This window comes from Marmota monax, unplaced genomic scaffold (genome assembly GCF_021218885.2).
Source record: "Marmota monax isolate L192 unplaced genomic scaffold, Marmota_monax_Labrador192_F-V1.1 WCK01_AAM20220418_F8-fsc00023, whole genome shotgun sequence".
Taxonomy (NCBI): domain Eukaryota; kingdom Metazoa; phylum Chordata; class Mammalia; order Rodentia; family Sciuridae; genus Marmota; species Marmota monax.
Window position 1 is genome coordinate 18,257,394 of NW_026692907.1, and position 27,845 is coordinate 18,285,238.

At 31.5% G+C, this 27,845-nt stretch overlaps 1 protein-coding gene across 3 annotated transcripts in view; it reads right to left on the bottom strand.

The window, feature by feature from the left end:
- Ankrd13c (ankyrin repeat domain 13C) overlaps nt 1-27,845 on the bottom strand; it is a 70,539-nt gene that overhangs the window by 20,343 nt on the left and 22,351 nt on the right. For 2 of the 3 annotated variants that reach the window (XM_046450955.2, XM_046450958.2), the window contains exons 2-9: nt 24,978-25,019; nt 16,221-16,325; nt 15,562-15,647; nt 13,348-13,393; nt 10,686-10,752; nt 9,329-9,473; nt 5,239-5,370; nt 2,035-2,196 (exon numbers count right to left, since the gene is read on the bottom strand). In XM_046450955.2, the coding sequence (XP_046306911.1) occupies nt 2,035-2,196; nt 5,239-5,370; nt 9,329-9,473; nt 10,686-10,752; nt 13,348-13,393; nt 15,562-15,647; nt 16,221-16,325; nt 24,978-25,019 (785 nt within the window). The remainder of the gene's footprint in view (nt 1-2,034; nt 2,197-5,238; nt 5,371-9,328; nt 9,474-10,685; nt 10,753-13,347; nt 13,394-15,561; nt 15,648-16,220; nt 16,326-24,977; nt 25,020-27,845) is intronic. The other variant, XM_046450957.2, reaches the window with a different exon arrangement.

The following is a 27,845-nucleotide window of genomic DNA, read 5'->3' on the forward strand; positions in this document are numbered from 1 at the left end:
TTCAAAAAATCCAAACAAGCTTTTTTATAGCAATTGATTTATCTATAGATTCAACACTAACCTAGTCAAAAGCTCACCAAATGTTTCATCTTTTGTAGAAATTGACAGACTGAATTTAAATACGCATAAAGAACTACAGCTGGGCACTAGTAGCACAGGCCTTTAATCTCAGTGACTTTGGAAGGCTGAGACACAAATTTCCAGGTTAGCACCTGCAACTCAGTGAGACTGTGTCTCAAAATAAAATTTAAAAAGGGCTGGGGATGTAGCTCTGAAGTAGAACAATTCTGTGTTTAATCTCTGTACTACACAAGCACACACCAAAAAAAAAAAAAAAAGAACCCAAAAAGTTCATGGTGCTATGGAACTGTTTAATTTCTGATTAGCAGTTTGAAATTTAGTTGATATAAATCATAATAAGGGCTGGGCATGTAGGGGTAAAGGTAAAGCATTTAGGCTTAGGCACAGCGCACTTTCCTAACATGTGCCCAGTGATTCAATCCACAGCACTGCTACACAAATAAATAAATAAGCATAAATGAGACCATCAGAAACAACTGGTAAATGACCTATTAATTGCGCTTCCATAATAATCTTGTTCCATATAATCATCCCAAAATGGTTTGTTGCCAATATTAAACAAAAGTAGCAATAATTACAACAAATTTATTTATTAGAAGAACTCCTCATGAAATTTAAACTACAACACAAATTTGAAGAGTCATGGTCTTTTTTGTCTGGTCAACAATGGGAGAGGGTGGTAGCTTTGTCAAAGACTACTCCCTCTATTTATCTTTATTTTTATCTCCTGAGCATATATGCATTGCCTACTAATCAAGAGATCAATAAATGAATGAAAAGAGGCTCTAATTCAAGGCAAGAAGAAAAATGAGGAGCAAAAGCAGGATCTGGCAGGAAGGAGTCAGATTCACACTAAACTGGCATCATCACAACTTTAACTTAAACACTTTATATATTGAACTCAAACTATGGTTGACTCACTCACCACATGAACCTTCTAAACATTAAAATATTTTCCTGGCATATACATACACTATTAGCTGGAACTTGGCATACTATTCTGGAAAATTTGTCCATCTGGAACAATACCATAGGAGAAGAACTAAATATTCAAGGAATTCAAGTCTTCTTGTAATACCTTTTAATCCTCTTATGAGTGTGACTCCATTTACACTACAACCTAACATTCATGCATAGAAATGTTAACACAACACATACAACCTTGAAACTATTGTTTCATAAAGTAATAATGTCTTATCATGTATGGTAAGGTATGACTTTTTTCTATCACTTCTTAGTCACTGATTTTAAAAAAAAGTCAGAATGGCCCACTAAATAAATATTGTAACATTAGTAAAGGAGTCCCTTATCCTGCAGTTTTAAGAACAGTACTATTTAAATGTAACTAAATATTAATACTTGGGGAATCTTAATGAAATGTATCCAAGAATTTTTTTGTAGTATTCTATAATTACTTGTAAATCTTAATATTTTCAAAATTAAAAAAATTCATCCAATTCTTCTTATTAGGATATAAGATGATCAGTTACTATATTTCATGTATCTTTTTATTTCCTAATTTCCCCTCCCCTTTCTTTACTGTCACATGACTGTATATACATGCTTTCAATAAACAGATGCTGAATAAAATTTGTGGGATAGTATAGGCTACTGATGACTTCATAAAATGGATGGCAGATATGGGTGAATCAGAAGACTATATGTAAGGGAAAATGGAATAAAATTTAACACTGAGTTTAATGCTTACAAAATGATTTTATCTTCTTATTAAAGAAGAATCAAGGACCAAGTACAGACTCAGGAAAACACCAAAGGTCACCTTCTTTCCTTTTCTTTTTCATGCTAATAACATAAAAAAATTAAGACTCACAAAAAAATAAAAGGTAATACATAATGAACAAAACCTGTGAATATATTTATATAAATGCAAGGAATGAAGTCTATCCCCTCTCTCCTTAGAAAACTATAAATTAGAAGTAGTAAAAATTATACCTCAAAATTCTGTTCCATTATGTTTCCACCTTTGCTCAAACTCTCCATGATGGCCTTATTTCGAAGGATATCCTCTTCACTGAGATGTTCTCTTCTTTTCCTTGATTCTAAAACAAGTCCATTCACCAGATAAAAGTCTGCCAAAAAGTTTCCTACTCTTTCCTAAAATAAAATCAAATATTCCAAAATAATAAAACTTAAAATAAATTTGTCTTATATTCAAAGTTTCATATATTATACATATTTTTCCACATATGTGCAATATGTAGGTGAAAATGAATATTCCTTTAGTATAAATTATACTATTAAATTAAAAATGTTTTAAATTATGCATTTCTATTTTATAAAGGAAAATTTTAAATGTACAAAGATACGTGGTACTTAATCTGCAAATGAGTTAAATCTAAACAAAAATATCACATAATATTTCTTTATAATCGACTCCCAAGTAGCACAAAGCTATCTGAAAAACTTTATCAAGCCAACAATTAAATATCATAAGTAACAAGGAGGGGTCAGGGATAATACTGTTCCCATTTTATAGATAGAAAAAAAAAGTGGAATTAAAATAAACAGTTTAATTCACATAGGAATCTAGTACAATTAGAATTAATGATCTATTCAAATTTTCTATTATCTAACAGAATCAAACGTCATGTTATAGCAGCTGGCTGCTTTCAAAAAATAACAGAATAGCTTTGGTTACAAATATAATTGTTTAAATTATAACTGGGGATAGGAAAACTCAAGTGACATTAAAGACAAGTAAGGAAGGGTTATTTCAATGAAGCCTTCCTAATCCTTTTAATATTAACCTTCACCTTTTTTATTTACCTTTAATATTAACCTTTTTTCAAACCAGAGTTGGTTAGAGCTTGAAATACCTTATTTTGGGAAGAAAAAAAAAAAAACAATAACTTATTGAAAACAAGCTTCCCATTTCTACCTACATGCAAATCAAATAATCTCCACCTTGCTGCTGTTTTCTGATTTCCAAAGCTAGGAGCTTAAGTGTTGTTTCCAGGTCTACCTTGCTTCAGTGGCTCCTTACTTACATTATAAAGCAAAGCACTTTTCACCAGTTTCTACCTACAAAATGGGAACCATAAGGATTACTGACTCCCTCCTTACCTGTCAAAGATTAAAGAAGATCACCTAGACGCTGTTCAAGAGCTTTGAGCTGCTTAGCAGTAATACTAGATGAATAGCAGTTTCAATTTTTATCTTCTCTTGAAGTGATCCATCTAATTCTGTCCAGAAGAACAGAGTATAAATAAGACTTCAAACCAACAAATGGATTGCAATGTAGGATCTCACAGCATGGAATCCTATATTGCCATTTGTTGCCAAACAGAAAGGAAACTGATGAGCCTAAAGCTCAGTTAGAATTTTATCTGTGATTGGGTATTAATTACCTAGTTTTTTTTTTTTTTTAATATATTTTTAGTTGTAGATATACACAATACCTTTATTTTATTTGTTTATTTTTATGTGGTACTGGGAATCAAACACAGTGCCTCATGCATGCTAGGCAAGTGCTCTACCACTGAGCCACAACCCCAGCCCTAATTACCCGTTTTTGAAGCCATACAAAAGTATTTATTTATTAAATGTAAATTATATCAATAAAAATTTTAATGTAGCCATTTCATATCTTGTTGCCTATAACTGACAATGCAAAGTTCATGTAAAAGAATAGTGACACATCATTCATAACAGTAGAAAACTGGATGGAAATACATGTCCAAAAATACAACTGGATAAACAAGTCACATTATATCCATATTATAAATACTATGCAGTTGCTAAAAAGAATGAAGTAGTACTACCTGTAAAAATAAGGCTTTTTTCGCATTCTAAAGAGTGAAAAAATCCAGTTGCAAAACAATAAATATTAATGACACTTTATATGAAACCAAACATCTAAATAAAAAGCTACAAACTACTATGGGTACATATCAATGTGTGAAAACAAAAAAAGGGTAGGGTATATACAGATAACCTTCAGTAAGGGGTTTAGGGATTATGGGGAGTCGTCAAGGGAGAATTTTCAACTATATACCAAGTTGTATGGTGGTTAATTTTATGATAATTTGGCTAGGGTAAGGTGCCCAGGTGCCAGCCATTCAAAATATTATGAAAGTATTTTATAGGTGTAATTAATACTAAATAACTGAAGGTCTTAAGGGCAATGACAGAGGTTTCCAGAAGAAAATGCAATTCTGCTATAAAATTGAAACTTAAAAACTTTGTCTGAGTTTTCAGTCTTAGATTTTTGACTCAACTACAACATCAACTCTTACCTTAATTTCTAGCCTGCTGGACTGCTGCTGTACACATTTCAGACTGGCTGCCAGCTTCCACAATCAAATGATCCAATTCCTTAAAATAAATCAATTTTTTCCTCTCTTTCTCTCTTCCTTCTCCCTCTCTTTCTGTTCCTCCTCTCTATTCCTGTCTTCTACCCTTTCTATCTACTGCTAATTTTGCTTCTCAAAAAATCCTAACTAATACACATTATTTTTCTGTTTCTCCAATGTAAACACATTCATTTCTACTATAATAATAAAAATATAATTTTTAGAAAACAATTAATCTTGGTCTTCTCCTGTTGTAGTTATTATCCTTGAATAAAAATTTATAAATATATTTCATAATATATGTTGAACAGTTTTATATAACCTCTTGCTGACATATGCAATGAAAATTATGGAAAGAAATTTACAATTCACTGATGTAAAAACTTCCACTAAGATTTAATTTAGTGGCAGTGTTGTAGAAACATAATTTACTTTTGAGTTTAGAAAGAATATTGAAAAACAGATACTGAATAAATGATTCAGAAGTCTAAAAGTGCGGGCCAAAACAGATTCAGAAAAATGAACTCTAGTGTATCCCTACTGTGGTCTCTCTATGGAATAAAAATTTGAAATAAAATGGAATCTTGTAAAAACTTAGCAGTTATTGACAAGAATTCTCCTTAACATAGAATTCAAATGAGTTAAACTTTCTCTCTTGGCTTCTCCAAGAATACATTCCAACTCCCAAAACCCAACATTTTAATTACCTGTCTGAATTCAAAGAAGAGAGAATAAAATACTTGAAAACAATTCAGTAAGCTACTTCTTTCTGCATTGTGGTCACATTATTTTGGCAACATCAAATACCAACTTTTAAAGTTTAAAAATCTAGATTTGCACATACTGTTTTATCTTCCCGAAAAAGCCATCCAGTTTGGGCACGAGTGAAAGAAATTGATTTGGTTGATAAAGTTGCAGAGTAAATATCGCTGCTCATTAAAATGTCAACCTCTTCTTCTGTTTCCATCTCTGATTCCTAGGGTATTGGTAAAAATTAAATATAAGAATCTAAGTTTATCTAAAGGTTATTAGTGGTACATATGAAAATATCAACACTTACAATGTTACAGATGATAAGGATAGCTTCTAAAAAATATAAAGTTCCTGTTATTCTAAAAACAATTAGATGTTCAAATTTCATATATCTCTTATCTAAGACAAATTATGAATCTTTAAAAGAAATTCTCATGAAATACATATTCTTATACTGTTAGAGATATGAAATAGAAACAGTACAATATTACCCATTTCAGAACTATCTAGATCTGTAGGACAATTTTAAAAGATTACCTTAAGAATTAAAAGACATGAGATAAAATAAAATGCACATATAAAAGATTTCCTTGAAATATAGATGAACGTGGCTTTGATCAAATATTGGTAATTTGAAAAGTTATCACTGTTATCTGAGTCTTTTTAAAAGTTCTAAGAGAAAGGAGAAGAAAACAAATTCTTTTTTCTACTTCTCTCTTTTTGGGCCGCAATATTAGGAATTAAACCCAGGGTTGCTCTGCCACTGAGCTACACCCCCAGCCTTTAACTTATCTTTTCAGAATTAAATCCATATATAATAACATAGCAGTATGTTTTAGACAGCTTTTTTATTACTGTGACCTATTTATTTCTTTTATTTTGAGACAGGGTCTCACTAAGTTACTAAAGCTGGTCTCAAACTTAAGATCTTCCTGACTCAGGCTCCAAAGTCTTTAGGATTACAGGTATATTCCACCGTACCCAGCTTTTTCTGTATTTCTTACAGAAAAGAAAGGAATCCATTAATATCAGTCCATGATTTCTAAACTTAAAAAGCAGCCCTTCTTCAGGTTTTATCCTCCATATATTCTCTAGTGCTGGTATTATTAATTAAGCAACAATTATATTTTAGATTAAAAAAGAAATGAAAGAAAGCTTTGTGCCTTTATACTTGCTTCAGGGACAGAAGAATAAGTGATCAGGTACAGAAGAGTAAGTGTGGGTATAAGATGAGGTTCTACTTCCTAACAGGCCAAGAGACACTTTTAACATTAGGTAAAAACTAGAGTGGCATTTAGGGAATGAGAACTGTCCACAGGGTTAACAATGGTTCTTAGAAGTTCTATTTCTCAACCACCTAATTTTCACCTAGATAAGATCCCTTTCTGAATTTTTGAGTCTACAGAAAACAATAGCAATGGCTTAGAACTAAGACAATATCATTTTCTCCACCCTTACAGATAATGGAGCAAAATCTTGATATCACTACTAAGTATAACAGCTAAAAACATATTGCTGGGTAACACAAACTATTTCTGAACAGTTTTCTAAAGAAAAGCTTTGGATAAAATACATTGAAAAGAACTGTCAAAACATTATACTTCAAATAGATTACTAATTAACTAGAATTTTATATATCAGCTTGGCAACTAACACTACAAAGCACATTGTTATATACAAATTTTACTGTATTTTTCAAGTAAACTTTTGGAACAGAATTCTTCTATAAATCAGAGCTATCCTAACTACATCATTGAAAAATACCTGTTTTATGGGGCTGGGGTTGTGGTTCAGTGGTAGAGTGCCTGCCTAGCATGTGTGAGGCACTGGGTTCGATTCTCAGCACCCCATATAAACAAATAAAGTAAAAGTCCATTGACAACTTAAAAAAAAAATTAAAAAAAGAAAAATACCTGCTTTTAACTACATTCCTTCAAAATTAATGACGAATTATTATTTATGCATGCACATTAGCATAAACAGAGAGTACAGTACTCCCTCAGCAGCTACAAGGAATTCAATACAGGACCCAGTTTGTATAAAAACAGCATATTTGCATATAATCTATGCATATCCTCCCATCTTTATGTGTTAATACCTGATACAAATGCAATGTAAATATTTGTTTTGCCATATTGTTTAGGGAATAATGACAAGAAAATAAAGTCTGTACATCAATATCTAAAAGGTAAGCAGAGAAAAAGAAGTAGGTAAAGGAAAAATTGGAAAATAGCAACAAGTGGCCAAGGTCAAATCCAAAGAAAACAAAAATTCCAAAAACCAAAAGCAAATACTTCCAAGAAATTTAATAAAGAGAAAGTTCTAACAAGTACAATGGTTTTAGCAACAGGCTCAAGATGCAAATTCTTTAAAATCCCAAGCCTATTTCCTTTTCCAAATGTTCCAGTCCTATCAATGATTCTGCTATCATCCATTCTTCAAGCCAGCTTCACTACACACAGCCATGTTTCCTCTTCTTAATTTACTACACTTAAGTTATTAGAAATTTCTATAATGGCCATATTAAAAATAGATGTCATAATTTAACTATTCACTATACTACACTAGTATCTCATCACCTCTCCAATGAATAACTCTAAAATATTCACAAATAATTTCCCTGCCTTCAATTTCTCCCTTTTCCAATTCATCTTGCATGTTAGTTGTGTAATCTTTTGAGCTCTCATTTAAATGCTATAAGTAATTTTCTGACCTGTAAAATGGAGATACTAACTTATTTGGCAGGTTATGTAAGAAGTTTATGAGGAAAACTGTAAAGCACTTGTAATCCTTGAACACTGTCAATTAGCACTTAATATATGGTAGTAACTGATATACACTATTAATATGATAATACTATTCATAGCACCTAGCAATGTCTAGCCTTTTATTAGGTCCTTGATAAATATTTGTGGAAGATGAAAAGTAAAATACCCAAGAACAATGCACATGAATTACTTTTTGATTAAAATACCTTAAGAATCTGTGACATTCTCTTGCCAATTGCAGCAGACCTTAAATTATCTTATCTGTCTTTTTTAAGGCCTTTCTCATTTCATAGGAGAAACCTTCCCTGAAAACAATGATCTTTCTGTTTCTCTGACTTTACTCATTCTATTTCTCCTATAAGAAATACCCTTTTTTCTTCTCCTTTCATTCTAAATCTTGATTGCATAATGTCAGTTAGGAACCTATTTATTTCAGTAGTACACATACCCCAAAGTAAATAAGGTCTTATAAGTAGATACAGCAATATGAAGGTCTAAACTATGAGATACTGAAGAATGAGCCACAGATGAAAAAATAAGACAAAATAAAAACACCAGTGATCCCCTCCCAGCCACCCCTCAAAAAAACAATGTTGACTTAAAATCAATGACCTAGATCCTGGAAAAGCTTTTTTAGAAGATAGAAGGAAAAGGGAACAAAAAATAAAAATGATGCATATCGTTTGTAAACGTTGGTTGTGAAGCAATACCAACATAAAAAGATGATATACCAGAGGGTACGATAATGCTGAGGGGGAATAGAGAAAGAAAAGGTTAGCCAAAGAGAGTAAAAGAATGCAGAAACAAAAGAGACGGGTCCATACTAAGGAGATAAAGAAAGTCAGAAACATTAGAAGAAATCAAAGTGATAAATAGTAAAACAGCAAAAAGCCAGGCATGGTAGCACATGCCTATAATCCCAGCAGCTTGACAGGCTGAGGCAGGAGGATCGACAGTTCAAGCCAAGCTCTGCAAAAGTGAGGCACTAAGCAACTCAGTGAGTCCCTGTCTCTATAAAATACAAAATGGGGTTGGGGGATGTGGCTCAGTGTCAAGGACCCCTGAGATCAATACCCTATACCCCTATACCACAAAAAAAAAAAAAAAAAAAAAGAAGGAAAAAAAAAACAGCAGAGGTTCAACAAATGAAAACTACAAATAAGAACTAAAAGAAATCAAAATTCATTGATTGAGGAGATAATCAGTGAATTCTGAGCAAAGAGACTTAATGGATTGGTCAAAATGTAGACCAGATCATGGGGAGGAAAAAAGAGGCTAGTTGTAAGGAAATGGAACCTTTGAGAATAAATCAACTCAATTATATCTTATACTTTTAAAGCAATTACAATGGACACTTGGCTAAATACATTTTTTTTAACCATTTAGAAAAATATTGATAAGACAACAGCTCACCTCATGGTGTATTCGCTGATAAACTTTCTGTTCATTGTCTAATACTACAAAAGATTCAGAGGGTGCCGCATCCCCATTGAAAATGAAGCTTAAATCCCCTCGTTGGCACTTCATGTCAGTGAAATCTATGAGAGTTGTATCAAGCCTGTGAAAGATACAGGTAGGTGAGAAACTGATAAACAAAACTTCATTAATAATTACACAAGTTTTATGTCTTCTAAACTCAAACTAAGATTCTAATATATTTCAATCTAAACCTATAAGCAAGTTAAATTTAAAATATTTTAGTTTTAAAAACCATTTAAATACATATTCCATTTTATCTACATTTTACTTTTCTGAATACATACTTCATTAACTCATCAAGAAAAAAAAGTGTTTCCCTACTGCTGAAATATTTCCCTTTGTTTTCTACCATTTCCTTTGTTACAGCTCCTCAATAAGTTACTTCCACAGGGAAAAACAGAAAAGGAAAAGAGACCTAACATTCTTTGATCCCTTTAAAACGTTACTATCTCAGCGGAGTATTAAGATGGGTAGAGCAAAATATATGGACTACATTCCTAGATTTAGAACGACCCTTTTGATCTACATCCATTTTATGCTTAATCATCTGATACTAAACCTTACTTCATCCTTCAACTTTGATCAATCCTTTAACCTACTACAAATCTCTTAACCTACTACCAGATTCAGACTATCAATCTCTTTCCCAGACCACATCTCCACAGCCTGAAAAATATACGGATTGGGCTGGGGATGTAGCTCAAGTGGTAGCGCGCTCGCTTGGCATGCACAGGGCGCTGGGTTCAATCCTCAGCACCACATAAAAAATAAAATAAAGATGTTGTGTTCACCAAAAACTAAAAAATAAATATTAAAAAATTCTCTCTCTCTCTCTTTAAAAAGAAAAGTATACGGATCAACAAAACAAAAACTTTTGATATCTCTGAGCTTTCTCATCTAGAAAGAAGTTTATATGAAATGATCCCTTCAAAGTATTTAGTCTAGGTAGAGACCCCTAAAACACCCAAATTAATAATCTGGAGATCTGTAGAGATGTAGATAAACAAAATTTTATTTTATATATATATATATATATATATATCATGGTCTTCATGTTTGTCTGCTGGATAGTTTGTTGTTGAATAAAACTAGTTGCTAAAGCAACTATCTTGATTAAAGTCAAGATTTTTGTCTGTAATAGGTCTCAAATGAATAAAATTAATTAAACATATTATAGTATCTTATTTATTTTTAAGTTATTAAGCACATGTAAGCTAGGATTACAGGAGGAAAAGTTTCCTCCAAATCTCAATTTTCTTTTACTCAAGGAAAAAAAATCATATCACCTTACCTGATATTAATACCTTGTTTGTATATTTTACATGCGTCAGAAGGCAGAATTCGGGAAAGTAAAGGCACTATATTTAAAAAAACAAAAGGAAAAAAGTAAATTCTGAGACATTTATAAACTTTACAATTAAAAGAGCACTAATATAAACATTTCACCAATTCACCAAATTATAATCATTTCCTTTAAAATGGCATTTTCCGATTAATAATGAATGTAATACACACATCCAGTGGCTAATACTTAACTGTAATTTCTGTATTATTTACTGTGTCCTTACCTCTCCCACAAACATACAAGAGTAGCAGAGTCCATATAAGGTAACTCTTAAATACATACTGCATGGTATTATAGATGAGTAAACAATACACTATGGTAACTAAATCACCCAAATAGTTAAAACAAAGGGATCTGGGTCCTAAATGATCTTTTAAATATAACTTGTAAATATAGCAGAAAAGTGATGTGTATAGACACATCATGGAAGCAAGATAGCTGAATATAAGTTTGAATCCCAAACATGTGCCTTGGTTATTTATTCACTGTACAAAGATTTCAAAATCTATAAAATGGAATTCATAGTATTTACCTATAGCTTTCTATACTACAATGTTGTTTTCTATAACTCATATTTTATCACAAGCTATTCTGACTTTTTTTTATTATTTACTGGCTATTTTGGGGGAAATAAAAGCTATTATTCTACTTAAATCTGCATCACGGGCTATAAAAAACTACTATGTCAAAATGATGAAAGAAAATGGGAAGCACAAAATTCTTAAAATTCAAACAATAACACATGTATAGCACATATAAGTTTGTGTATACTTGTGTTTATAAGCAATAGGTAGTTACTATTATCTACATGTTTAAAAAAAGAAGAAATTGAAGCTCAGGAAACACATATGATATCATGCCAAGCCAAATACTTAGAAAACAGTACTGACTCCAGTTCAAAGGTTTTCTATATCTCAAACCTCAGGCTGGAATAGTTCATTTGTCTTCAAACTTGAGATTAAATCCTGGACTAGTTTCTCCAAAAAGTGAATGTAAATAACAAGAGAAAAAGTAAGTATGCTCTACTATCTCAAAATTAAATTTACCCAGATCTCAATATTTCTTAGCTCTCCCTATTTCTGGTTTCCCTTATATATACATACACACATACATACATACACACACACACACACACACACACAATAGGTTTTGATAAAGGGAAGAAACATTCTCAAAGTCTAAAAAAGGCTTAAACATCAAATCTAATAACAGATTACCTCCTGGTTTTTTTAATGTAAACTGTCTAAGCTAAATAGATACCAATGGGTTAAGTTTTTAGAATTACATATGATATCTTAATTATCAGATACAGTTTTGACATTCAACAACTAAAATCTTTTTTCTTTACTGTTGTCTTCTTTTTTTGTTGGTACTGAGAATTGAACACAGGGTGGCCTACCACTGACATACACCCCCAGGTCTTGCTGGTTGCTTAAGGCCTCACTAAATTATTGAGGCTGGTTACAAACTTGCAATCCTCCTGTCTTAGTCACCTGAGGAGCTGAGCCACTACACCCAACTTAAAATCCTTTTCAGCAATGAAACAGATGTGCTGACTTTCATATGTCAAAATCAAGTTCTCAAAGATGATATACTTTTTATAAGTACCTCAGTGGTTATGTCATAAATTTGACTATGCAAAATTTATAATGTATTTGAATAACTAAATAAAAATATAAAGCAGGGGTGATTACATGTATTTATATTTCAATTTTTAACAATTTTGTTCAGCAACTGACAATTTTAGAATTCACACAACTAACATCATGAAGATAATCAGTCAAGGAGCCAACATATTCAAGAGACAACCCAGTTTAGGATCACTGGCAAGACTTGAATCTCTACAGATGAGAAAATTCAGGCATTAGATCAGTCTAACTTGGAGATCTTCAAATTTATGGCTGTATTTACTTTTTCATGAACAGGACACAGTAGCATACACTATAAACCCAGATACTCTTGGCAGGAGGATCCCAAGTTTGAGACTAACTTTGGCAACTTAACAAGATTCTATCTCAAATAAAAAGTAATAAATGGGCTGAAGTGTAGCTCTGTAATAAAGTGTCACCCCAGTATTGTAAAAATAATAATAAAAATAAATATACATATACACAGACATTACATAACATACAAAATTATATAAAATGGAATATACCTCATATATTTGTCACTATATGGTTTATTTCTATGATTATTTGGGAGATAAGTATCACTGAGCATTCAAATAATTTTACAATATAAAAGTTAATTCAGATGCTTTTAAAAACATAATAAGCTTATTAAATCCAAATATTCATGGACTATATTTTTTAAAATTCCTTGCATTAAATTAAAATTCTTTACATTAAATTACTCAAATTTTTAACCCTATCTTTTATTTAAAAAAAAAAATTAAGTAAAATTTCAACCTTAAAAACAATTATGAAAGCTGCTGATCACATTGGTTTAATTATTGCCACAGAGCTTTTAATTATTATTTTCAATGTCATGAAAAATAATTTCCATCAGAACAAGTATCAAAATTGTTGTGATAACATTTCTATAATATTTTTTTTCACTTGTATCTCTGCACAAATAAATATTGTACAATAAAACAGCATACTCTTACCCCAGCTTTGAAAATCCCAGTGAAGTTCTAGATAAAAGTCACCTAGCTGCAAAATGAAATATGAATAATTAACAAATGCACTGTAGTTAACAGTTCTTAATCTTGCTTAATATTTTGCTTTAATCTATGACCATTATAAATCTATGAGAATAGAAAATAATAAAAAATCAATTTAAAAAGTTTAAGAACAAAAAAATCAAAACATGATTATTACTTAAAGCATAATAGCATGCATTACTCAATTACAAAGGAAAATATATACTACTATACATATCATAAGAATATGTTATCACATTTAAATTTGTATGATTACATATTATACTTGTCAGCACAACCAAAATGATAATAATAGGCATTATTGTTAAAATAACTAACTTTAAAAATAACTATCAAAATGATTATGTGTACTGTCTCATGATGGTTTAAAATAATACAACTGAAAAGATTTTTATATGAAGTGATAGATTTAGTAAATATGAAAATGTTAATCATATGAGACCTGTGGAGAAAACTTTTATTTTTCAAACTAAAAGCTAGACGGCAAAGAGACTATAATTATTAAGGAAACTATTAAAATCAAATATTCTCTAAAAATTTAAACAGTATGAATATAAGTAAAGTAGTGCAAATATAGCAACACTGGCAAGTTAGACCTCTGTATTTCAAACAATGAAAGAAGTTTATCTAATACTAGATATTATTGCAACCTAAATACATTTTTTCTGACTCTTTCTATAACTCTTCAGATCTCAAAAAAAAAAGAAAAAAAAATTAGCATCGCCTAAGAGAAGACAAGCCATTATCACATCATCATCAAAACATGATTATTATTTAAAGCATAATAGCACACATTATCTTTCACCCACAGTTCTGTCAGACATCAAAAATACAAAGGAACTTCTCGGACTATACCCAAAAGACCTAAAAACAGCATTCTACAGGGACATAGCCACATCAATGTTTATAGCAGCACAATTCACAATAGCTAGACTGTGGAACCGACTTATATGCCCTTCAATGGATGAATGGATAAAAAAAAAAAATGTGGCATTTATACACAATGGAATATTACTCAGCACTAAAAAATAACAAGATCATGGCATCTGCAGGGCAATGGATGGCATTAGAGCAGATTATGCTAAGTGAAGTTAGCCAATCCCTAAAAAACAAATGCCGAATGTCTTCTCTGATATAAGGGGGGGGGGGGGACTCAAAATGGAGTAGGGAGGAAGAGCATGAGAAAATTACCACCAAATAGGGAAGAGAGATGGGAAGGAAAGGGAGGGAGAAGGGGAATTGTATGGAAGATGGAAGGAGACTCTCATCGTTATACAGAATACATGTATGATGATGTGAGGGGGGAAAAAAAAAAGAAGTGTGTCACATTAGATTGGGTAGAGAGAAGTGATGGGAGGGGAGGGGAGGGGAAAGGGGAAAGGGAAGGACAGCAGAATAAAACAGACATTACTATTGCTGTATATATATATGAGACTGTATGACCAATATGATTCTGCAACCTGTACACTCAGAAAAATGAGAAATTATACCCCATATGATTCAAATGTATGCTATGTCAAGATCACTGTACTTTCATGTGTAACTAATTAAAACAAGTTAAAAAAAATACAAAGGAAGAAGGGCTGGGGTTGTAACTTAGAGGTGGAGCACTTGCCTCATATGCGTGAGGCACTGGGTTTGATCCTCAACACTACATAAAATAAATAAATAAAACAAAGATATTTAAAAAAATACAAAGGAAGAGAACAAAAACAGAAAACAAATCTCTCTCTTCTGTGCCAGCACAATCAACTCTAACCACTCTGAGACAGCATGGACAAAACTTTATTGTTACATAAATAAAACACAAATTGCTCCTTTTAGCAGCATCATATTCAGCTATTATAGAATCTTCTAATCCAAAGCACAAAGGAAAATTATTGCCATTAATTATGATGCACCTCCTTTTTGCTTACTTATCTAATTTACTAAAAAGTAATAAATCTTTATTTTCTTAATTCAAAGAAAGTAGGTGCTTCTTAGATTACACTTATAATCACAATATTTTGTTATTTCAATTACTGCTTAATTTGAACATGCTTCTTACCCTTTATTAATCCTTAACCAGCAGTAAAAATTTAGAATTTATTAAAAATGCTTAAAATCACACTTTCAATTACTCTTTAGGTGCAAAATCCGCAAAGAAATATAGCTTACCTCTTTCAGGGCTTTTAATAATCGAGGTCGTTTTTCTTCAACACTTTCCCTGGATTGCTGCTTAAGCTTTCTTAAAAGAGCTGTAACTAAAGTTGAAATGGGGAAAAAAAAAATTAAAGTAATTTTTGCCAGGCTAGAAAACACAACTGGCTTATTTTACATACTGATTTTTCTAACCAGTTTAGAGTGAAGAGAAACTCTATGGGCTCCTGGGTTTCTTACCCACTGTGAGATTTTTGTGACTTTCAAGGATTCTTTTATTCAGAATAACAACACTGGGGATTGAACCAACAGGCACTCTAACACTGAAATAGATGCCCAGATGTTTTTATTTTATTTTTGAGACAGGGTCTCACTAAGTTGCCTAGGTTGGCCTCGAACTTGTGACCCTCCAGTCTCAGTCTCCCAAACTCCTGGTATTACAGGTGGGTGCCACCATGCCCATCTATAAACAATATACTTTTAAACATGGTTCCTCAATTCTTTTTGTATAGTTTTCAATGTTCAAGTTCCTAAGTCATGAATAATTCACATATAATTTTACAGATTTAACTTCAAGGTTTGTAGTATGGAAAAATAACACTAAATGAAAAATATCTCAAATACTTCACTTTGTATTTTTGGAATATTTATCAACAACAGTAATTCATATTGCTTACTCATCTGTCTGTCTCCATAGCTGATGGCTTCTGCCAGAGGGCTCCATCCCTGAGCATTTTTCACCTTTACTGGAGCATTGTGAGCCAAAAGTAAATGGGCACATTCTGCAATAAAAGAATAGTAATAATCAAACATCATGTAATTTTAAAGATAAATTTTAAAGATAAATAAAAAACCATGTTGAAGTTTAATAAGTCAAATTAATACCAATAAATCTGTAAAATACTATACTTTATAAAATTAAATAATTTTTAAATATCCTATGTATCTAAACCAAATAATTTCAAATCTCCAGATTCAAAAGCACCATTCTACTACCTAAAAATAAATTGGATTGCTCTACAAAGCAAGTATTATGTTTCCTAGTAATTTTTTTCCCGGAGTATTTTGAGAATGTTTCCATCCTCTAAAATATAAACTACAAACCTCAAGAATAAAGTACAAAAGTACAACCAAGTATCTACTACTGAATAAGACCAAAGAGAGGATTTGTACATCTATAATGTCAAATGTAAAGCTCGTTATTTCAAGGGGGGAAAAAAAGTGCTTTTGAAAAAATATAATCAGTAACATTTCCATAAAGCCTTATTTTTCAAGTTTTATAAATATTTTAGTTTGGGAAAAAACACCCAAAAAAGGGCAAAATGTTACATGATCATAAGGACAAATGTGGAAAGTTCTCTAAGTAATCAAAAGAAGTCTAAGCATAGATCTTTACAAAAGCTGAAAAAAAATTAAAAATTAAAGTGTATTAACAGGAAAAAAAAAAACATTTAAAACTGAGACTCATAGTAAATTTAGGTAGTATAGCCATACTCATTCATTCAATCAAGTGCCTACTATATGGCCATCTTTAATTACAAGGTTCTAGATATAAACAATGAAGAAGGAAAACAAAGTTTTGCTATCAGAAAGCTTATATCCTATGTCAGAAAATAAGTAAATTAAAAAAGAAAAAGAAAAAGAATATGATAAAAAATGCTTTAAAGGAAATAAAAACATTATGATAGTGTGGTATAGGAGGGCAAAAGGTGAATTTCAGAAGAATGGCACTCCATTAGCACTATTCCTAGTAATAGAAATAATACCTATACTAACAAGAAACTTCATTAGAATAAAATAAAATAAAATAAATACAGAACTTTCAGAGGTGTTTTTTAAGTAAAATATACATATAAAAATGTTTATTTGTTTATTTTAATATTTGTAGTAGTAAATATACTGAAAACAAAAATGTCCATTGTGGGATAATAATAAACCTATGTTGCAGTTATATTACTGGAGTAATATGCAGTAATTTTTAAAGAATCAAGTCATACCAAAAGAACAGAGGAGACCGCTTGAATGTTGAGTTACTGGTCAGATTTGAGAAACTGAGAACCAAAAACAATACTAACTACTAACTATTTAGAGTACATTGAAAGAAAAATAAACTGACAATAAAAATTAAAAGGTGATGAATTTTTCTTTACAGAATAATGTAATGCCAGCTTAATAAATGGTAAAAGTGGAAAATTAATATATTAGAGCACCCAGTATAATAACTAATTTAGGAAAGAATCTCAATGAATTCTAAAGCAACTAAGTAAGAAATTATGTGCTGCAAAATAAGATATTCACATGGTATTAAAGTATCACCAAGACTTTTTATTAATTACAATAAGAAAAAAGCTCTTTTCTAGTGGATGTATCTAGAGATCCCTATGAAACAAGTGGGCAAATTTAGTAGCATTAATAGTGGAATAATCTAACACTATGTGTGTCCTAATGTGACACAATATAAAGTGGATCACATACCTGTGAAGTATTCTTTGCAGAAACATTTAATCTACACATGCCCCCAAAAGCTAATTTTCAATTTATACAAAAGGCAGACACAAGTTAAATAACACTACAAGATAATCAGGCAAATTCAAGATTAAGAACACTCTACAAGTCTACTGTATAAGACTTTTCAAAATGTTAGGCACAAAAGGGAGAAACACAATGAATGATAGCAATGAATGAGCCTCAGTGGGTCTTATTTTAATATAAAACATCTATAAAAGTCATTCTGGGAACAACTGGAGAAATTTGAATACATATTGGCTATGAGATATTATAACAATATTATTAATTTTCTTCCATGTAATAGTAATAACATGATTATGAAAGAGAATGTCCTTATTCCATATGCTAACATATGTAGGGATAAAATGAGATGATATCCACACTTAATTTTCAAAAAGTACTGCAAAAATAATATATGAAACACAAAGAAAGATACATCGAATATGATATAATATTGATGATTACTGAGACAATTAAAGAGTGTTTCACTATTCATTGTGATAATCTTTCAATTTTTTGCATTTAAGATTTTTCATAATAAAATGTTGAAAGAGAAAAACGACATAAAGATGTTTTTTAAAAAATCAAAAAGAAATGAATTAAAACTATCCCAACAGAATTAAAGGATTTTTACAATGTATTACTAAATGATACAACTTACCTACTAAATACAAGGGCATTTTATAATCCCATTTTACTAAAATAAACAAAAATTACACACCTTGTGTGTTCAGACACATATGCATTAACCACATACAACAGTAAGCATGGCCAACAACAACAAAAAAAAGTGAAAGAATATATAACAAGTTTTAACATGGGTTATCATTTTAATTGGGAGAAGAATGATGAAGAGTCAAACTAAAAAGAATTTTAAAAAATAAAAACTAAAAAGGCCCTCCCCACAACAGAACTACTACTGGGTTTTATTTAGTCATGCGTATATGTATTAGAGAAAAAAGATAAGGTTCATGTATGTATGATATATCAAAATACAATCTATTGTCATATATATCTAAAAATATCAAAAAAAGACAAGGGACTGCAAACATGGAAGATATCCATGGATTTGTAGGGACAGCTCATAACAGAACTGAGTGAAAAAAAATTACAATAAGTTTCTAATGTAGTGATTCTTTCTCAGTGAATGCAAACTAAACCCCTTTGTTATAAATAAGGAGTGTAGGGTGTGAAGGATACCCTCAGGCCATAAATGTTAATTACCTTGGAAAAAGAAGATGCTCTTATATAATTCTGTACTGTATTATTTCAATTATTTCAATATGTGTGTGTTAATAACCAAACAATTATTAGCAAAATATTTTTAATTTTAAAATATTAAAAAGCAGGATACACAACAATAATTAAAGCAACATCCCAGTTGTATAAACTAAGGTATAGGATTAGTGTAAGATTTATATATTATGCTAGACATGTTTAATATGCCACAAAACCTGTAGAAGCGGTGCTCTCCACTCACCAGCCATAAACCAATTGAGGAGCAACTAATGAAATCAGATAGTCATAGATATGCCAATTACCTATAAAATATTCTTACACAGTTTTTAAAAAAAGAACTGGATAAAACAGGTAGTTAGCAACTAACTGGGCTTAAGAAATGCATACTGCCAGAAAGAATCCAGGATTTGAGGAATATAGACAAACTGAAATTACTAATGATAGAAATCACACAGAAACAAGCAAGAGCTATAAGGATGATAAAATATACAAAGAATAGATAGGTGGAATAGAATAGTTGGAAACATAACAGAAGATCTAGAGAGATCCTCATGAAAGTGAGAAGCTATTCTAATTCTAGACATTTAAAAAAATTAAAACTATACAAAAGTCTGATAATGAATTAAAAGTTGAAGCAATGGATTTAAAGAAACATTTTCTGATGTTTCTAACCCAATGGATGAAAATTTAAGATTTGTTTTTGATTTCATCTCCTAAAGATTTCTGAAATCTTCCCTAATAAAGTGTGATGTTGGGGCTAGGGTTGTGGCTCAGGGAGTGCTTGCCTCGAACATGTGAGGCACCACATGAAAATAAACAAACAATAAAGATACTGTGTCCATCTACAACTAAAAAAAAAAAAAAAAATAATGTGTGATTTTTTCATTTCCGCCCAAATCCATAGCTCAAAAACCTCCCAGGCAATATAGCCAACTTTAGTCAATGGACCTAGAAATTTGATTCTAACCAAAAGGATAAGAATTAAAGATTAGTTTTCAATTTTTATCTCCTAAAGATTTCTGAAATCTTCCTTAATTAAATATGTTCTTTATTTCCACTCAAATTCATAATTTAGAAACCTCCCAGACAACACAACCAACTTTAAAGACCCAGAAATTTTAAAAAATCAGACTTCCATGGTGAAAAAATAAGGTTATTCAGTATATCAAAGTGAACGAGAGAAGGGGAGTAAATAAAAATGTAAAAACCTTAATGTATCTCTCTCTCCTTTCCTCAATCAACAAATAATTATCTGAATGGTTGGGGGGCTATGTTTACAAATAAGTATATAAACAAAAAGTGATATCTCAAAAGGAGAAGATAAAAGAATAAGAGTGTTAAAAAAAAGAGTGTCATAAACTAAAAATGGTATAAAAGAACTAAGAAATAAGAGTGTTAAAAAAATAAGTGTCATAAACTAAAAATGGTATAATATAAAAGAACTAAGAAAGTAGATGTTTTATCCTCTATTACACATTCCAATGTAGAACCCAATATCCAAAACATAAAAAGGCAATAAAGATAAAGACACAAAGGGAAGTGGGAGTGGCTGGGGGGGCAAGGAGGGGTTGGGGCTCAGTGGTAGCGCACTTTCCTGGCATGTGTGAGGTACTGGGTTCGGTTCTCAGTACCGCATATAAATAAATGAAATAAAAGTCTATCAACAAGTAAAAAAAAAAGCACAAAGGGGCACACAACTGAAAAAATGTAAATGGATCTGTATATTATTTGTGGTGCCTACCCTACATGAAAAAGACTCAGAAAGAATAAATACCAACATTATTTGTACAACCTGAATCATCTAACCAAGTGCTTCCTAAAATACATCCCATAGAACGTTAGTCTTCTCCAGATGCTGAAAAAGAACAAACATGAAATAACTAGGAAACAATGACTAGTATAACTAACACTTGCTACAACTTGGAACTTCATAATGACTATTAGCATATCAAAATTATAACAAGTTCTACCATAAAGAAAACTTAAACTTTTTCTTTCTTTTTTTTTTTTTTTTGGTAGTAGAGATTGAACCCAGAGGCACTTAACCACTGAGCCACATCTCCAACCCTTTTTATTATCATTTTTTTTTTATAAGAGTCTTGATCCTCCTGCCTCAGCCTCCCAACCCACTGGATTTATAGACATGTGCCCCCATATCCAGCAAAAAATGCTAAACTTTTATTAGCCTGATATTTTTCAAATCAAGCTGACCTGGAAACTCTTTTCCTCTAATTGCCTAGTAATATCCCAAGAAACTAATGTTTAATGAAATGCATTTTAGAGAAGGTTAACATGTGTAGATTAAATGCATAACAATACATACATCTAAAATTAGAATAACTATACCAGAGATAGTAGATAAGTTTCATTTCACATTCTAAAATAGCATCTGAACTGGCAAGCTGCATGCGAGCCTACCCAAAACTAAATTCTAATATTGACATAGACTATATACTTTTTTTAAAAGAGAGAGAGAGAGAGAGAGAGAGAGAGAGAGAGAGAGAGAGAGAATTTTTTAATGTTTATTTTTTAGTTTTCGGTGGACACAACATCTTTATTTTATTTTTATGTGGTGCTGAGGATCGAACCCAGCGCCTGGCGCATGCCAGGCGAGCACATTACCACTTGAGCCACATCCCTAGCCCAACTATACACTTTTTCAGCAGTTCTGAGTGAAACGAGGGCAATGCAGTATACCATCCAGTATACCATAAATAAAGGTTCAACATTCCAAGCTGAAATCAAAATTCTGCTACTTTATTCTATACAAGTTGCTTAATTTCTTAGGGCTAATATTTGTCCCCTGGAAAATAAGGCAACATGGGATATGGTTGTGTAAGGGTTGTTAATATGTACAAAGTACTAGAAAAAAGTATCTGGCATATTATAAATAACAAATATACTTTAGTTATTTTCTAAAGTTTTGATCCAATGTTCTTTCCAAAAAAAGTGTAAGTTTTCTTTTTTTAGAATTTAACCTTTTTTTTTTTCCTTAAATGTGGTGCTGAGGATCAAACCCAGTGTGAGGCAAGTTCTCTACTATTGAGCTACAACCCCAGCCTACCATAAGTTTTTTTTTTTTTTTAATTTTTTTAATATTTATTTTTTAGTTATCGGCGGACACAACATCTCTATTTTGTATGTGGTGCTGAGGATCGAACCCAGGCCGCACGCATGCCAGGCGAGCGCGCTACCGCTTGAGCCACATCCCCAGCCCTACCATAAGTTTTTAATTGATCAAATTTAGTCAACTACATCTGATGTATTTTCAGCAAAGTAGCTATATTAGAGATGTCTATCATGGCCTGCTTTGCCCATTTTCCTATTAAACACACTATCCTGATTTCCTCTCCTACCCCATCTCTCACTCCAAGTGAGCCTAACCAAAGCGAAATTCACAGAATATCTATCTCAAAGCCAGATAATTCATGAGTTTGCCAGCACCCATTTCTTAATAGCTTGGCTTGAGATGAACTAGACCAGCAAACTCTTTGCTCAAAAATTTGGAAACCTAAGAAACCTAACAAGTTGGTGGTAAATACTGAACCTAAAAAGTCATTAAAACTTAGGATCCAGGGGCTGGGGATGTGGTTCAAGCAGTAGTGCGCTTGCCTGGCATGCTTGCAGCACGGGTTCGATCCTCAGCACCACATACAAACAAAGATGTTGTGTTCGCCGAAAACTAAAAAATAAATAAATAAATATTAAAATTCTTTCTCTCTCTTAAAAAAAAAAAAACTTAGGATCCAAGGAAAGAAAGATATAAGATATGTAAAGACAGCAGATATACCATAAGAGACAGATGATAAATAGGGAAATGAGCAGATAGGAGAATGGATGATCCCCAAAACATCTTGGTTCTTTATCTTGCTGAGACCTGGCTGGTCCCCATTTCTTGAGTTTCTATAATATATAGCATCTTATTATTATCTCTTTACTGAGAAGTTATAACTGAATCTGTAACTCATATAAGAAAAGTCATATTGAAGTTAAATATTTAAATCACCAATTAATATAGAATTAAAATCAAAATTAAATAATCCTACAGATCTTATGATTCACTTAAACATGTGATGAACTTAAAAACGAAACTAACAAAAAAAAAAAAACTAACCGACTGAGGATATAGCTAGTGGTAAAGCACTTGCCAAGAATCATGCATAAGATGGCCCTGGGGGCTGGGGATGTGGCTCAAGCAATAGGGTGCTCACCTGGCATGCGTGAGGCCCGGGTTCGATCCTCAGCACCACATACAAACAAAGATGTTATGTCCGCCGACAACTAAAAAAATATTAAAAATTCTCTCTCTCTCTCTAAAAAAAAAAAAAAAAAAAAAAAAAAGATGGCCCTGGGTTCAATCCCCTGTGTGTGTGTGTGTGTGTCTCTCTCTCTCTCACACACACACACACACACAAACTAACAAAAGAACTTTAATTTTCAATTAAAAAAAAAAACAGGTTCTAATAACAACCCTTAGGTCAGTAGGCATTGGTCAAATGTTTATACAGTTACATTACACCATATGACAATAAGAGATATTCATAATGATACTTCTAAATAATTAAAAGGAAAAATGTTAAAAGAAATTCATTAGTCTGTTTAAAAATACAGAAAAAAATTTCCCCCAGTATTGGGGATTGAACCCAGGAGTACTCTACCAATAAGCTACACCCTAGTCCCTGTTTAAAAATTTGAGATAGGGTCTTGCTAAGCTGCCTAGGCGAGCCTGAAACTAAAGATCCTCATGCCTCAGACTCACAAATTGCTGGGGTTATACCATGTGCCACCATGCCCAGATGCAAGAGTATATTTTTAATAATATTTTCATCAAATATTTAAAGTTTTTAAATCTAGCATTCAGAAAATTGCCAATCGGCTATTTAGAATCCTCACTTTCCAAAATAACTGGGAATCCAGGTAATGGAAATGGTATTGCGTATAGGAATAATATACAGAAGTAGATTTTTTAAATCACCTGCCTACAAAGTATTTTTTTAACTAAAAAACAAACATGTCTCAAGTTTTTACAATTATCTATCATAAAGAAGAATCAACTTCTGGAGTTCAGATATATAAAATATTTCATATTAATGTTTTATAATATATTAATTTTTATGATCTTAAATATGAATTTTCAAAATATTTATTATTACATTTAATATTTCATATTATATAAATTAATACTTATACTAATTATAAATTACTATTAGTTTTTACTAATTATAAATACTTAGTACTTTTATTAGGTATTTTAAGACATTAAAAGTTTTACAATATTTAATAAACCTTAATATTTGGAAATAGGAGTCTTCTAAAATTATAAACACCTGCTTGATAAAGTAACTCAGGGAAAGAAAGTTTTATTTGTTTTTTTGTTTGTTTGTTTGTTTTCAGAGTTGAGGATTTAACCTGGGGTCTTGCACATGCTAGGCAAGCACTCTGTCACTGAGCCACATCCCCAGCTGAAAGAAAGATTTAAGTGACATGAAGGTTAGTACAAGACTTCTCTTTTTAAAAAGGACTATAAAAAGTGGAAAAAAAAATATTAACTTTAATATGTTAAATCCTAAGCTCAAATACAAGAAAAGCAAGTTAATTTTTTAAAAACTCAAGTGACAAAACTGAAAATTTTAAACTGCCTTCACAAGTGAAGAAAGTTAAACATAAAAAGAAAAATATTTACTAACCTTTATTTCCTAACATCACAGCAAGATGTAAAGGAGTGTTTCCTAAAATTAAAAAATAAATAAATAAATTAGAAGGTGTAACAACATAAGAAATTTCAATTAAAGTGATTTCAGCATCTTCAGAACAAAAACAAACCATCTGCAAAATACTGCTTAAATGGCACATTCAAAGTCAGAGAATGCCAAGGTTTCTAAGCACCCTGCTCTACCCAGCCAAAAGGGGTAACTTTGAAATCTTTCAATCTTTCCAAATAGATGTCAGATTCTTTTTGCTGCTAATTTATCATGCTTTCTTTATTCTTTGGAAACAATTTAAATATCTACTCATTCTTGGGGATAGAAATCTTCAGACACAAACCCAGTCCTCAAATTGTTCAGAACACTGCTATTAAGAAACTAATATGGTAATAAATAATAGCTATTATTTACCAGAATAGATGGAGGTATAGCATGACAAAGGAACGTAGGACAGAGCTCCTAACTTTGCCTATGCAGAACACTAAATACAGAAGGATGGACCACACTAAAATAAGCCTTAAAGAATGAATTAGGGGGCTGGGGATGTGGCTCAAGCGGTAGCGCGTTCGCCTGGCATGCGTGCGGCCCGGGTTCGATCCTCAGCACCACATAATAAACAAAAATGTTGTGTCCGCCAAAAAATAAATAATAAATAGTTTTTTAAAAAAAAAAAAGAATGAATTAGAATGTGTAGGTGAGCAAAAGTAACATTAACTAGCATTACAGTCTAAAACAAAATAATAATCTCCAAATCACAAACAAATGCAAGAACAGTTTGAAGAACAGTAAACAATGAAATTAGATGAGCAAAAGACAAAGCCTTGAAAGCTATGCTATACCCTATAGTTGGTATTATAAAATGGCTGATTTAATTTTAAAATGATATGCCAAACAACACAGCATAAAAAGCTCTTGATTTTATAAAAGAAAACAAACCAATAGTAATAACTGAAAATAAATTATTGAATTAAATTTATGTATATGAATTTTCACGTATTAGCAATTTTATAGAAGTCATATCATCAAGAATTCTGCCCAATAAAATAAGCTAAACATTTAAAGGGACCATACACAGGATGAAATAGACAACTACTTTTTCTAGGTAACACGCATGTGATTAACACCAATATCTTAGCTTGATTAAACTTACCAAAATGATTAACACACACACCTTAGCTCCATAAAGGTAGAATGAAATGGGAACTGTTGGCAGAGTCAACAAGATACCATTTCAAGTGAAATTTAGAAAACAACACAAATGAATTCACTAAATTTAAATTCTAAGGTTTTTTTTATATAAACAAAACATGGAAATTGAATTACACTAAATCTCTTAATCTTAATTCTTAGGAATAAACAAATTAAAATTAGATTCAGGAATATAATTCACTTCATGTTTTTTAGATATAAGTTTAGATGTCCATTAGTGACTAGGCAAAAGATAACTTCTGCTTCTTCAGGATTTGACTCCCAAGCTAAGTATTCACACCTCAGAATTCTTCCTAGCCGAGATATGAAAACCACCATAATACATACTGTTAATAATCATACATTGAAAAATGTTTCCAGAAAGGAAGTTTTGTTCATAATTTTACTTACACAATGAGTCTTAATAGTTGCTTAATTATTCGTGTAAGCTGCATTTAAAAAAAAAAATGGTCCTCACAAATTTTAAGCGCTTTGGGTATCTCCTCAAAATAACATGTCATAATGTTAACAAAATTTACATGAGTAAGAGTAAATGTTCAGAACATTGAGTAAGAGTAAAAAGGACAAGGCAAATAAAAAAGTATTCCTGGCTTTATAAAAGTACTGTTGATTACTAGCTTAATATAGAATATTCAATAAAGAAAAGACTCATTGCAGATACTTTTTTTTTAAAGAGAGAGAGAGAGAGAGAAAGAGAATTTTTTAATATTTATTTTTTAGTTTTCAGCGGACACAACATCTTTGTTTGTATGTTGCGCTGAGGATCGAACCTGGGCACCACGCATGCCAGGCAAGCGCGCTACCACTTGAGCCACCATCCCCAGCCCAAATTGCAGATACTTTTAAAAACAAAGTTAGCAAAACTGATTTCCTTGTCTTCCCATGTTGATACCAAATATGTATCTCCTCAAGAAACTAAAGAAACTCCATGTCTATAATTTTTTAAATCTCCTCCCCAAGAAAACTATAAGGTTAGGAATTTTGATGGGAATTTTTTGTATCAGGAACTCAGTAAAGCACAATTTTTCTACTACTAACATGTTCCATTCAATGAAAATGCTTATGAACAATTTTAAATATAGTCATCCATTCATAATAGATCGGAGTTCATCTGTGGGTCAGCTTAATAACTATTATTTGCCTTCAGGGCCTTCAGCATAATGCACAATAAGAAAAATAATCAACATGAGTATCAATTTCCCATGTGAGTGATCTTGAATAAGTTCCTCTTCCTCCTTTTCAAAATATTGAACCTCCTAAATTTGCATTTACATCTGTGACTATCTACCAAGAATAAAAAATAATCATAAAAAATAAACAACACTGTCGATTTAGTGCCAGAAACAAAAGCTTGCCAACTATGCCAAAAAATCAAAGCCTTTACATCTTCATTCATTATTTCTATTGCCTCTTTTCTAGTTTAGGCTCTCATCATTTTATCTGCCTATCTATAACAACAACCTTGTAACCAGTTTCCCTGCCTCCAGTCTTACATCATTTCAATCTCTCTAAAGAAAAACTGGAATAATAATTATAAAATAAAAATTTGACCATGTTATATTTCCACTTATAAGACTAGAAATACTCCATTTATCTTTAACATAATATACAAGCTTCTTAATGATAAGTCCTTACCTTCTT